Genomic DNA, 13,277 nt, shown 5'->3' with positions numbered 1-13,277 from the left:
TAAAAAGCCAAGTGAAAGCATGCCGTTCTGCCTTCAGCCACTAAAATACAATTCAACTACTGTAAGCTAATTTGCCATTTAAAGGAGCAATCCAAGCAATATGCTACAAGTGTTTTTTTTTTAAAAACAAATCAGTTCTGTAGTATTAGATCATACTTACTGCATTTTTGTATTATTTAGTTATTAATGCTATGTTTTATAAGTTTTAATATACTGAGCATCCATTAATTTCTATAGTAGGCTTTAGCGCACCTTCTAAGTAGTGCAAGATATTTGTAACCCTTTCCCGTTTGTGATAATTTGTTGCAAATGTTCCCAACAGTTTGAGCTGCAAACTGTAACAATAGATAATGTTACCTTAGTAATACCAGGATATATTGCACTTTAGCTGATTCATTGAAACTGAAAAGGCGGCCATTATGTGAACCCAGGATCTGTGCTGATCCATCACGGGAGAATAAATTGATTGGCAGCTTAGGTAATTCGTTTTCAATAAAGGTAATTAAAGGCTGCACATAGTAAAACAAAAAAAAAGTTTTTTTAAGTGCGGCTTGGACTGCCTCTTTAAATATACTTTCATATCCAAATTAGCACATTTCCCAGGTATCTCAGGCATGGTCCTTTCTGTGTACAGGTGTCTCTCCACGTGTTGAAAAGGTGTGTTTGGGGGTGGTATATAAACAACTCAGTACTTTGATAAAATAGGACTTCTGTCTCGATTAAGTTTTTAGTAACAACATATATTAAATCATTTTCACAGGTTTGCAAAGAAATGGGAACATGTGCTGGCTGAATTTTGACACATTCTCTTGTCCCCAGTATATCATAGAACAGGGCGGGCCAACTCCAGTTCTCAAAGAGTCACCAACAGGTTGAAGACTGAGCCACTGATTGAGCCACATGTGCTGAAGCAGGGATACCCTTAAAACCTGACCTGTTGGTGGCCATTGAGAACTGGAGTTGGCCAGCCCTGTCATAGCAGATCCGTCAATTTGCTGCCTGCGAAAGTTTTCCATGGAACAGCTAAACCAAGGAAGGAATCTAAATGTCTGAGAAGAGGGAACTCTCTCATTCCCCAACACGTGAAACCTTTTTAGAAGAAGTTCTAGATTTGCACAAGCCTGTGACCATATATTTCTATTTCATTCCGTTTTATGCCATGGAAACCTCATCATTTGCCCAGTGTTGACATAAGGCAAATTACTGTTATACACTAACATTTCCTGGGTGCAAAAAAAAATAGATTTGCTGAAGTTTTCCAACTCAGAAACTTTAATAAGTAACTTTCAAGATGTGAATTATGTTAACCACGCAAAATTGTACAGTGCCTGTGGAATGATACATGCTAATTGTATGTGTAGCAGGCTTCCCCCTGGCCCCCCTTACCACCTTGGGAGAACGGGGACCCCCGTGGTATGTCGGGGAGCTGCGGGGGCGTTCGCGTCGCCGGGGGGCTGCCGGCGACATCAGCTACAGGGTGCCGCCATCTTGCAGGAGCTCACGTTTGCGCAGTGTAGTCGCGCACGTGCTGTACAGTGCCAGGAGTGCCGGCGGCAATGTTAAGGTTGGCGTGAGGTCGCACATGTGTAGAAGTATCGCGGTAGCCATTACAGTAGCGCAGGGCCTACCAGAGTTAGAGCATGCGCAGTTGATTGCAGCGACGGCCATTACAGGATCGCGCATGCGCAGTAAAGATAGCGCACGCAGTCCCAATGCTAAAGAGGTCCTGAGTGGACTACAATTCCCAGCAGCCTCTGGGGACTGCCCTTTCACCCAGAGCACATGGAGTCAAGCAGCCACTAAGGATTACAGATTCTTCTGCAGCAAAGGAGATACAATGTTGCGTGCTGGAGTCAGGAAGCTGACAGTGGAGCACGAGTGTGAGAGTGTCAGTAGGAGCTGGGACACAGAGAGGGGAGGGTGTGTTTGTGCATGGAGGAGAGTAGCCTCCTGCACAAGGCCAGAAGTCTCCCCTTAGGCCCCAGCTAAGGCCCTACTCAACACAGCTTGTGGTTACTACAGGGACTCCCCTTAGACTTGTGACAGGGTCCTGTAGAACCTAGACAAGTGAGGGTCCAGCCAGGAAACGTAACTATCCTGGCAATTGCTGTGAAGGTAAATTGCTGTGAAGGTGAATTGCGTGAAGGTATAACATCCTCTGCGTTAGCAGAGATAAGAGACATTATCAAGGGGGATCACTCCATGCGGGAGCCACCCACCGTTGAGGCGGAGGCATCTTGGATCATCTCCTGGAGCAAGGGATTCCAAGTAAAGGTCATCTGCGCACCCGGTAGCAGGAGCACCGGGCAGGTATTATCCAAGTCACCAAGTGCACCACCTATACACTTCATCTTAGTGGGCAGCGCTGTCCCACATGGGGGTGGGGTTGTGGGACTCAGGGATATATGGTGTGGGGTTACGGCCTATGGGGCTCAGTGTTACAGGAGTGACACTAAGGTTATTGTCATTGATGTATGAGTTATGTTCTATGTTGTATACAGTAAACTGTTCTTATATATACTTCGGTGTATGTGCTTACTGTGTATGTGGGTTCCTATGTTAGGGCCATTCTACATTCTTATAGAATCCTACATAGGTGGAGGCGCTGACCGACGAGAACGTTCCAGAGAAGCACCCCTGGTTCCCATCAGCGGAGGCTCAGGCCTCCTGTGAACCTGCAGGTATACGCACCACACCTGGTAACATAGAGGTTCCCCCTCACATGCACTCTATCTGCGATTGGGGTAGGGGGAATACCCGTTACATATGTATTTTGGGCCTCTGCTCTACTGCCTAAATAAAAACTTTTTCTCCAGTGCACTAAAATTAGTGTAACATGTAAATCAACCCATTTCATACTTGCAGATGTTAAAATGTTATGCATTACAGATTCTGCAAGGCATTAGCATGGTACTGTAGTTCAATAAAACATTCCCGCATACTACAAGATATATTTCTGAAAGTCGACTAATACATTGTTAATGAGGTGTTCAGAATATTCTCTCTCCCTCCTCTCGATGTCTTGCATAGTTTGGAACTCAGAACTTTGAGCCCGTGACAGCTTTGTGCAGGTTATTCTTCTGTGATAACGTTCTTCAAGCGCCTCCAATTCCTGGAAGAGAAAGAAAGAAGAGCATGAGGTATATAGTGGAATGAATCTTAAATGTGAAGTATGAACAGCAGAAGACTTTGTTATTTTGTTCAATCTCCATCACCATTTTTTATTCTGATTATTAACAATACAGCATCTGCAGCCAATTCCTGGAAATTCAAGAGAAGACATACTGTAGCAACTGAGAAAGAGATTACACCTAAACAGCATCAGAGAGAACCATAGAAAAAAAGAATTTGAGAGTGACCAAGAATCAAAGAAATATATTACACCTGCATCCAAATAAAGTTGTAACTAGCAGTCAATTTAGAGTATAATTTGTGAGAACGTTGTTTTGCTCGGATTCAAGTAAATCTAAGCCCTGACCACGTATGGTTTGTTCAGAGTCCGTGCTTATCGATGGAATTATTTACTTTCTTTTTGTTGGCAGTAACATGCTTTGTGTAAGGCGCGGATCAATATGCAGCAGGGGAACAGACACAGAGTGCCCTTAATGCTGACATTGCAGGCTGACAATTGGGAAAGGGTTTAGCTTACTTCAGCTACTACAGTATGTTGCGGTGTGTCAAGCAGCACCATCCCACCTCTTCTCCAGCCACATGCTTGACATCAATGGGGTGGATCAAGAGTGATGGAAACATTTGACAGACATGGTTTTTACTGAACTTGATATATTAAAATGTGTTTTTTTATTATTTAAAATAAAAGAAGAAGGTGATTAGAAGCATTTTTACGGAAGCCAGTTATATTGTTAATCATTTACTGGCAGGGATGTACAATATTTATTGAATTAGGTCCTGCAGGCCGTGATATGGCTTGTCATGTATGTTCGCATGTGATTGCTTAATGGAAACCCATTTACCACATGCAGATGTCTGCAACATACATTATGTAGTCATATCCTGGGTGCAAACTATGGAATGACCCTTTCAACTTGTTTTGCCTATTTCAAGACACACACACACACACACACACACACACACACACACACACACACGATATGTGTGCTAATACCAGAAATATATTTACTAGGTCAAAATGTATAGAGAAAGGTATACTGTACAAGGTGTTTCTGTTCCCTAAATAAATATCATGTTAAAACAAAACAATATCGCATGCAAACAAGAACAAACAGCTAATAAAAATATAAGCTGCATGTTTACTGTCCTTCCACAATAAACTTTTAAAATTTTTGATTTTAAAAATACCCTACACATTTGTTTTTAACGTTTACTGAGGAAAGAAAGTATAATGTCTGTGGTTGGATTTACTGCCTTCTATCTCACTGGTTCCTTCCCTATCCTTGTCCCCTTTCCTAATTGGCTTGTGCTCCATTCCTGTGAAAACGGAGGACAAACCTGTGCAAAGAATTATATAGAAAAAAAAACCTATTGCTTTTAATAGGATTCAGTTTCTTTGCTAAATCTAGTGATAATCTTCGCCAAAGTTTTGCCGCTGGAAGACTCTAATAACTGAACTTCAGAAAGAGCTGTATTTTAGTATAATTCCTATTCCATCTTTAAATTAAGAATATAAAAGAAGTTGAGTGCAAAGTCAACAGAGCATGTACAATGAAGAGTCGGTTGTCAGGTAAAAGTTACCATATCACTGGTATGGAGCAGATAAGACTGCTCAACCTTTCTGTCACCTCTATTTCAGAGTCACTATTGTAACTGAAAGCAAGAAAAGCATTTCATGCGTTCAAGTGGCTATACGGGGTCTTCCGGCACCAGAAGGGGTTGTCTGAAGTAGCACTGTTTAGTAAATATGGCCCATTCACATGAACAAGGAGTTGGCACCATGGATTTGATCAAATTAGAAATGTACTAAACCATTACAAATTGACGTTTAGGCTGTTCCCGCAGCCTCTCACTGTCTCTCGCAGCCTCTCATTGTCTGGAGAAGATTGTAGGAACAGGGGAAACGTCAATGGTTTAATACTGTACATTTCAAGTTTGCTGAAATCTGAGGTGCTCACTCCTCTCATACTGTAGTAGCTTATTTAAGTACAACTGTGGTAGGACTGCTGTAGAGGGCTGGATAGCACCGGTGAATGAATTACAAATATCATTTCTTAATCAGGAGTGCCTCAAGCAATCACATTGTTGTTACCATTCACATGAACATCAGGTGTTTTATGGAATAGATCAGCGGTGCGCGAACTGGGGGGCGTGGGATTTTTCTGGGGGGGGGGGCGCGGGCGGTTGCCGAGGCCCCCGCGCTCTTCCCAGAGGCATTTAAATTAAATGCCAGGGTGACCGCGCAAGGCCTCTGCAACCTGTACTTACTGGGATTCAGCCGGCTTCTGCTCACGTCGCCATGTCAACGAGGAGTCAAATGACACCGCGGGGTCATATGACGTGCTGCGTCGTCATGACAAAACGCGTAAAATTATGCTGCGGGTCACGTGACCCTCTGCGTCATTTGACGCCAGGTCACTCGGGGGGCACGAGCGCAGGAACGAGAAACGGGGCAGGGGGCACAGCCAAAAAACTTTGCGCACCCCTGGAAAAGATATCCTCTTTTAGTAAATATGAGACTAAGGGGCCTATGCAGAGAGCAGCGCTTTTTAAAATTGGAGAGGGGAATAAAAAGTAGGTTTAATGGAGAGTTTAATTCTCCATATGCAGAAATGGGCGAAATCCGCTATTTTTAGCATTACTGCATGTGGAGAATTGTAAATGAGGAGATGCGCGCAGCTGAAAGGGAAAAAAAAAATCGCGCTTTTTTTATTTTTTTTCCTATAGCCGGCAAGCTTCTGTTTCTTGCCAACTTTAGTTGGCGGAGCAAATAGTAGAATTTCTCTCCATTTTAATGGCGAGAACAGCCACTAGATGGCGATCGCGCCTTTCTGCATACGGCGGTTTAAAAGACTGCAGAAATATAGGGTCTCGGCAACCGCGCGGCGCGTTTTTCAAACAAAAAAAAAATTTGCGCTTTTCTCTCTTTTCCCCTCATTCGCGCCAGTTCTTTACTTTTTGATGAAATATTTCGCTGCAAACTGGCGAAACACAGCTTCTCGCTGCTCTCTGCATGAGGCCCTAAAGCTCTTGTAAAGGATGGGAACTAGGGGAGCTCGGAGCTGAAGCAAGGTATTTTTAGGCCCTGGGAACCCCTGGTTTCAGAGATACCTGTAACTGCCCCCTCAAGGGGAAACAAAATGGCTGTTTAAATCTCCTGTCACTTGGACCAATAGGATGCAGCAATGTTATCCATTGTGGCTTCCTATCGGCCCGCGTGATGCAGAGCATGTAAATATCAGGAAGTACAGTAGCAGCGTTACTGTCGCTGGTATCAAATGTTTGCCTTCAGCATGACAGCATTTGCTTGAGGAAATCACTTACACTTAACTTGTCCATACTGTGTTCATCCTCTGCCAAGAGAAACTGTCCCTTTAAGTGAAGCCTAGCTTGTGAAATAGTTTCTATTTTGCAAATAATTGTGCTTGAAATGACATATTAAAAAAATAAAATAATGAGATACATTTGCAGTGCAATACCTCCTTATATAATGGACATTTCTAGGAAGAAGTTGTGGATAGAAAACAGAGCAAGTGAAATGACTACTGCACTGGCAGGCAGAAGCTGCAAGGCTATATTTAGCTGATGCCTGGCTTCCATCTGCGTAGGTTGCTACTAATTTGAAGACCGATGGACTTCAGTATACTTACAGCAGACTTTATTGAAAGCCGTGTTGGAGGCAATATTAGAGTTGTCTCCGATGTTGACTCACTGATTAAGAAAGTAAATTGAAGTCTTGTGGAACCAATGGAAGATTTAATCTTAAAACGGCAGTACTTTGAAATAACAAAGCCAGGCACTGTACGATTTCCTGCGCTATTATTTTTAGAACGTCATTTCTTTATACACTGATTGCTGGCTCCAGATAAAGAAGAAAACCAGCGTGTGGCTATAAATATGGAACATGGAAAAAAGGACACATCTGGCTTACTTTTTAAATACAGTACATGGCAATACACATGTCAGGGACGTTGAGATGATGATATTTCTTCAGGAAATTGCGCTTGGTAAATGTGGAATAACTGGACAAAGTGTCTGGCATTAGTTACACTGTATTCCTACCTCCCTATGGGGTATGTTTTTAGAGGCTTAGGCTGAGTCCCCGCTGGCGCGGAACGCGCTCATGCTTAGAGCATGAGCGCCGGGTGTCCTGCAACTGGCGCCCGCCTGCGCGGGGGGACGCAATTGCGGGCTGAGCAAGCGTGAAAGGAATTGCACAATGCTGACTGCTATATAGTCAATCATAGTATGTAGCTAAAAGGTGCATTGCTGGTTTCATTATTATTTAGCTGGGTTTTGTCTTATTGAGCAAATGTAACTTTCCACCATTAATCTTCTACTACTTTTGAGACACCGTTTAAGGACGTCAGTTTTTGACTTAGCATTCACTCAATACCTACTGTACTACATTTTAATTGACTTACTCTCTCTCAATTAAAATGATGCTCAAATGAAATAAATGCTTTTGGTGGTTGTGTCTTTTATGGAAGGATTTAGATAGAAGAGTGGACCAACATCTAATCAATATACTGTAGTGAAAATACATGTAATGCAAGTTAATGGTACATTAATTTCTATTATAGTTATTGAACTTCCAAAGCATGCTTATATAAAATAGAAATGATAATATTTCGAAAGATTACATTTCCATCCTAAACATTACAGTTTTACAACCAATGAAATAGGTCTTAGTGGTTTTTTTTATACCATTAGAACAGGTATTTACCTTCTAAACAAGTGAATTACATTAGTAATTTGTGAAAATAAATATACAGTTGTGTAAAAAAAAAAGAAAGTACACCCTCTTTGAATTCTATGGTTTTACATATCAGGACATAATGACAATCATCTGTTCCTTAGCAGGTCTTAAATTAGGTAAATATAACCTCAGATGAACAACAACACATGACATATCATGACGTGTCATGATTTATTTAACAAAAATAAAGCCAAAATGGAGAAGCTATATGTGAAAAATTAAGTACATGCTTACTGCTTCCATAGGAATTAAGATGCTGCTAATCAAATGCCCTTGATTAATTGATCATCAGCAAGTGTGAACACATGTATAAAAGCCGAAGTTTTAGCAGTTTGCTGGTCTGGAGCATTCAGGTGTGTGTTAACACAATGCCAAGGAGGAAAGATATCTGCAATGATCTTGGATAAGCAATTGTTGCTGCCCATCAATCTGGGAAGGGTTATAAGGCCATTTCCAAACAATTTAAAGTCCATCATTCTACAGTGAGAAAGATTATTCAAAAGTGGAAAATATTCAAGACAATTGCCAATCTTGCCAGGAGTGGACAGACCGTGCAATGCTCAGAGAAATTGCAAAAACCCCAAGAGTTACAGCTCAGACTCTACAGGCCTCAGTTAGTATGTTAAATGTTAAAGTTCAAGACAGTACAATTAGAAAAAAGACTGAACAAGTATGGTTTGTTGGGAAGGGTTGCCAGGAGAAAGCCTCTTCTCTCTAAAAAGAACATGGCAGCACGGCTTAGGTTTGCAAAGTTACATCTGAACAAACCACAAGACTTCTGGAACAATGTCCTTTGGACAGACGAGACAAAAGTGGAGATGTTTGGCCATAATGCACAGCGCCACATTTGGCGAAAACCAAACACAGCATATCAGCACAAACACCTCATACCAACTGTCAAGCACGGTGGTGGAGGGGTGATGATTTGGGCTTGTTTTGCAGCCACATAACCTGGGAACCTTGCAGTCATTGAGTCGACCATGAACTCCTCTATATACCAAAGTATTCTAGAGTCAAATGTGAGGCCATCTCTCCGACAGCTAAAGCTTGGCCGAAATTGGGTCATGCAACAGGACAATGATCCCAAGCACACCAGCAAATCTACAACAGAATGGCTGAAAAAGAAAAGAATCAAGGTGTTGCAATGGCCCGGTCAAAGTCCAGACCTCAACCCGATTGAAATGCTGTGGCGGGACCTTAAGAGAGCTGTGCATAAACAAATGCCCACAAACCTCAATGAGCTGAAGTAACGTTGTAAAGAAGAGTGGGCCAAAATTCCTCCACAACAATGTGAGAGACTGATGAAGTAATCATTTTCTGTATGACTTTAAGTTATTGCTGCTAAAGGTGGTTCTACAAGCTATGAATCATAAGGTGTACTTAGTTTTTCACACATGGCTTCTCCATTTTGGCTTTATTTTAGTTAAATCATGACACTGTGTAATATGTCATGTGTTGTTGTTCATCTGAGGTTGTATTTACCTAATTTTAAGACCTGCTAAGGAACAGATGATTGTTATTATGTCCTGATATGTAAAACCATGGAATTCAAAGAGGGTGTACTTTCTTTCTTTCTTTTATGTCAATACCTGTGGAGCCTTATAGACGGATGTCAAATAAAGCACCTTTTATGTTTAAAATATAAACCAGTATAATATGCATGTAGAGGACAGTTCATATTGTGATGCACATTGCTCCGTGAGATAACCCCCTTTAATTTCCAAAGCAGTGTCATTGAGCTCCTTGTCTTGGCTTTAAGTTTTCCATTCATAGTTAGTAGACCTACCTAATCATTTCTGGTAGATTGTTATATTTTCTATCGAGAGCACTGAAGCAAACATCCGCAAAACAGAAACAATAAAACCCAACTGGTGTTCCCAGCACTCACAATGAACACACGGAAACGTAGTATGCGTAAGCAAAAGCAATAATAAAATATATATTGCTACAGCAAAATAACACACTGCAATAAAGGGCGAACCTAGAATACAGGCTAAAAAATTGTACAACAAAAGCAGGCACAGTCTGTGGGGGAGGGAAGGAGTGAGAGAGCGGGGGGGGGGGGGGGGTAGTAATATCACTGAGTTATGAGGAAGGGAAAACAACCCTTAATGGAAACTGGAGAGAAGATGTGGGGAGCAACGTTTCGGGTCAACAACCCCTTCTACTGGCCCATTCCCCGAGTCCCCAGCAAAGCAAAGGGACTAAGGTACTTCCCTACCACCTTCACCTCCAAATCCTCCCTCCAAGGAAATAAAAACATGAAATCACACACCAAAATATTAACCGTCATTGTACTGGATCTGCTATATAGGTGAATGCGTCACCTCAGCTACACGCAAAAAGTGACCTGTGGATTACAGGTGGGAACTACCCCCACTACCGACATGCAATATAACTATAGCAAAAAGAGAAAACCACAGTACAGCACAATATGTGGGTATAAAGACCTTTAGCATAACCAATTAATGGTAAAACTACTCATACTCCTAAGTGCTGCACCTATAGTCAAGGGAATTAACCATAATATAGCATAGTCTAAAGATACAATACAGAATACTGAGTAGTAAAGCTACAAACAGTAGTATACTTATAATCACTGTACACATTTTAAGTTATGGTGGGTGAAAAAGTCAACAAAAAACCTGAACCATTAGCATATAGCCAATAAAGAATATCACTTGTGAGCACATTCACATGTCTTATACAAGTCTGCAACCCTGCCTTTCACCATTATCATCCAGCATACAGTGCTTCTACTGCAGCAAGGGATTCTGGGAATTGACATGCAAATGATCACACAATGTGTCACCTTTTGCCTGAAATCCATTTTTATATGGAACCCTTATAAGCAAATGCTGTTCACACAGCTTTTAAGCACAGCATGGGATTAGATGCAAAGCCAGTCAAACCACTCACAGATAGCTGTTTTTGTTTTGAAACTTCTTTTATTATGCAGTGAATCTTTACAACAAGATCATAACAATACATAAATAATTCTTCAAAAGAAGAAAAAAAAAACAGCGGTGTAAACAACAGCACAGTGCAAAACCCACACATATCTCATACATTTACTTTTATGAATATTTTCCCAAAAGTTAAAATAAACTGTGACATGCACAACAGCGCAGTGCATTACCTATACATATGTCATGCATTTAGTTCAATACATGTCATACATACATATTCTCAAACTTTATTTGCACAGAAAAAAAAAATTTGGGGCGGGGGACGGGGCAGAGGGTAGGGGTGTTTAGTCCTCCTCAGGGCCGTCAATGATGGAATAGTCATTTAGCAGGCTGTGAATCATCATGCAACAGTCCTGTACCGACATCCTCTTCTTCCCTTTGATCAAACGTTCCCTGGCGAATAGCAAAACGTCCTTGAAGCAACACATACCGCTAACCGGTTTCGATTGCGTCCTCTGTGTGTGTTCCCGAGAAAAGTCCATGGAACACTGAATAGTACGTAATGAACTTCCTCGGTGTGATGGGAGGGGGTAACCAGGCTCTCAAATAAAGGTTAAGCCTGGTTTTGGTTACCCCGGATCCGTGCATAAGAGTTCAAGAGAGTTAGCTCTTGGACCCAGTAACAGTGTACTGTTTTTACATACTGTCTGCAATAAAAATGTTTAATGTGTTTTTACCTTTCCAGGAATGTCCGCGAGCAGGGCATGAGTGTCAAGGGGGATATTGCGGACAATTGTTATCAGAATGTGCCTAGGTAGTTGGGGCCCGGAGTTGTCAGTTTCCCTTACAAATGTACCTGGGAATCATACCTGATTCCCGGATACATATAGGCACATTGTCCCAGCAATATCTCCCCTTGAAAACGCAAGAGCAACTCACCGCTAGGGTTCCCTGCCTCAGCATAGTCCATAAAGGTGAATGGGGCACAGGGATGAATGTGTCCCTGTAGCCGAGGGGATCCCTAGGTTAAGGGGGGTACCCCAGTTAGTGCCCATGTAGTCCAGAACCTATATTGGGTATGTGGGTTCTCCAACCGTATATAAGGTTGTTAGGGGACACTCAGAGTCCAGGCTAAGTCCAAGAGATAGTGTGTGGGGAATACAGGCTGATAGGAATAAAAGTACATCTTTCTATTCTATTCCCCATACCCAGAGACTTAGGATGTATTAAACTATATTGTATTAATACTGTGTTAACTGTAATGTACTGTTGCGTACTGTAATTAGCTGGGATTTTCGGAACCAATGTTCAAACAGACTGCCAGGGCTAACCCATAGGCGCCAGTAAGTCTGCTGGACATCGGTGTTCAAAGTAGCCAGAGATGCCAAAGGTGTGAAAGCCATTTCGCTCACAAGTGATAGTCTTTATTGGCTATATAATCACTGTGAAAGCAACTGAAGATAATCTCTGTCTACATTGCAAGACCAAAGCAGGCTGTAAGCATACTTCTAAAACAAAGGCAAATGCAGAGGGATAAACCTCCTATCCACAACTGGATCTACAGGCTGGCAAAGGCATAACCTCAGAAATAGAACTAAGCTAGGGTTAGCAACACTGTACTATGATCTGTGACAGTCTCTGGCTATACAGTGTGCTTCAAACGGGCTGGAGAAAAGGCATATATCATGGAATCATCTTCCTATCTAGAACAGGGAATCATTGTAAACTTCGTTATAAGTCCAGACAACCAACTATACCGGGTAAATAAGCTACAATGTGCTACAGAGGTCCTGCAGTGAACTCAAGGAGTAAGAGGCAATACATGGCCCGATTCAGCTGACAGTCATGTGGCTTTCAGCTGAATCGGGTAACGTGGGTGGTAGGGAAGTACCTTAGTCCCTTTGCTTTGCTGGGGACTACGTTGTTCCCGTACACCTATTCTTACTATATGATTTTCATTTATTACATAGGAAGTGCTGCCTACAACTACATACTTTTTGTATGGCTATCTGCAAAACAGCGTTCTGGAGGGCGCAACAAATACCAAATGTCTGAGATCAGCAGTCATATTTGTTGCTTTAAATCACCGAAAAAAAATGCCATTAGTAAGAATAGTGAAAACGTTGTAGAGTAAGGGTGAAATGCAATGTCTCTTTATGTGTATATGTTGTATTCTGTGATCATAATTGAGTTTTTGGGAGCAACAAAGGTGTATTGTAATCAGTGTATTCATTGTGGTGTAAAAACAAAGGGCAAAAAGGACATGCCATTTAAATGACTAATTTAAATGGCTGTTCTTACTTTGTGTTGTAGCAGGCTGTCACAGCTGTACTTTTTCCCATTAACCTTTCTATAGCAAAACAAGGCCCATTCAGTGACACCACCTAATTGACACCAGGTAGTCTAAAATGTTATTCACATTGTGCTTTCCAGCCACAGTGGGGGATATTCTAGTAGCTGCAAGAAGTGCGTATCCA

The 13,277-nt window shown here is 41.7% G+C and overlaps 1 protein-coding gene across 2 annotated transcripts in view; it reads right to left on the bottom strand.

The window, feature by feature from the left end:
• The window catches only part of EVC (EvC ciliary complex subunit 1), a 182,550-nt gene that overhangs the window by 102,531 nt on the left and 66,742 nt on the right, over positions 1-13,277 (bottom strand). For both annotated transcript variants that reach the window (XM_075569590.1, XM_075569600.1), the window contains exon 7: positions 2,975-3,112. In XM_075569590.1, the coding sequence (XP_075425705.1) occupies positions 2,975-3,112 (138 nt within the window). The remainder of the gene's footprint in view (positions 1-2,974; positions 3,113-13,277) is intronic.

The sequence above is a fragment of the Ascaphus truei genome, chromosome 1, assembly GCF_040206685.1.
Source record: "Ascaphus truei isolate aAscTru1 chromosome 1, aAscTru1.hap1, whole genome shotgun sequence".
NCBI classification, from domain to species: domain Eukaryota; kingdom Metazoa; phylum Chordata; class Amphibia; order Anura; family Ascaphidae; genus Ascaphus; species Ascaphus truei.
This window is presented reverse-complemented; position numbering and strand designations above follow the sequence as displayed.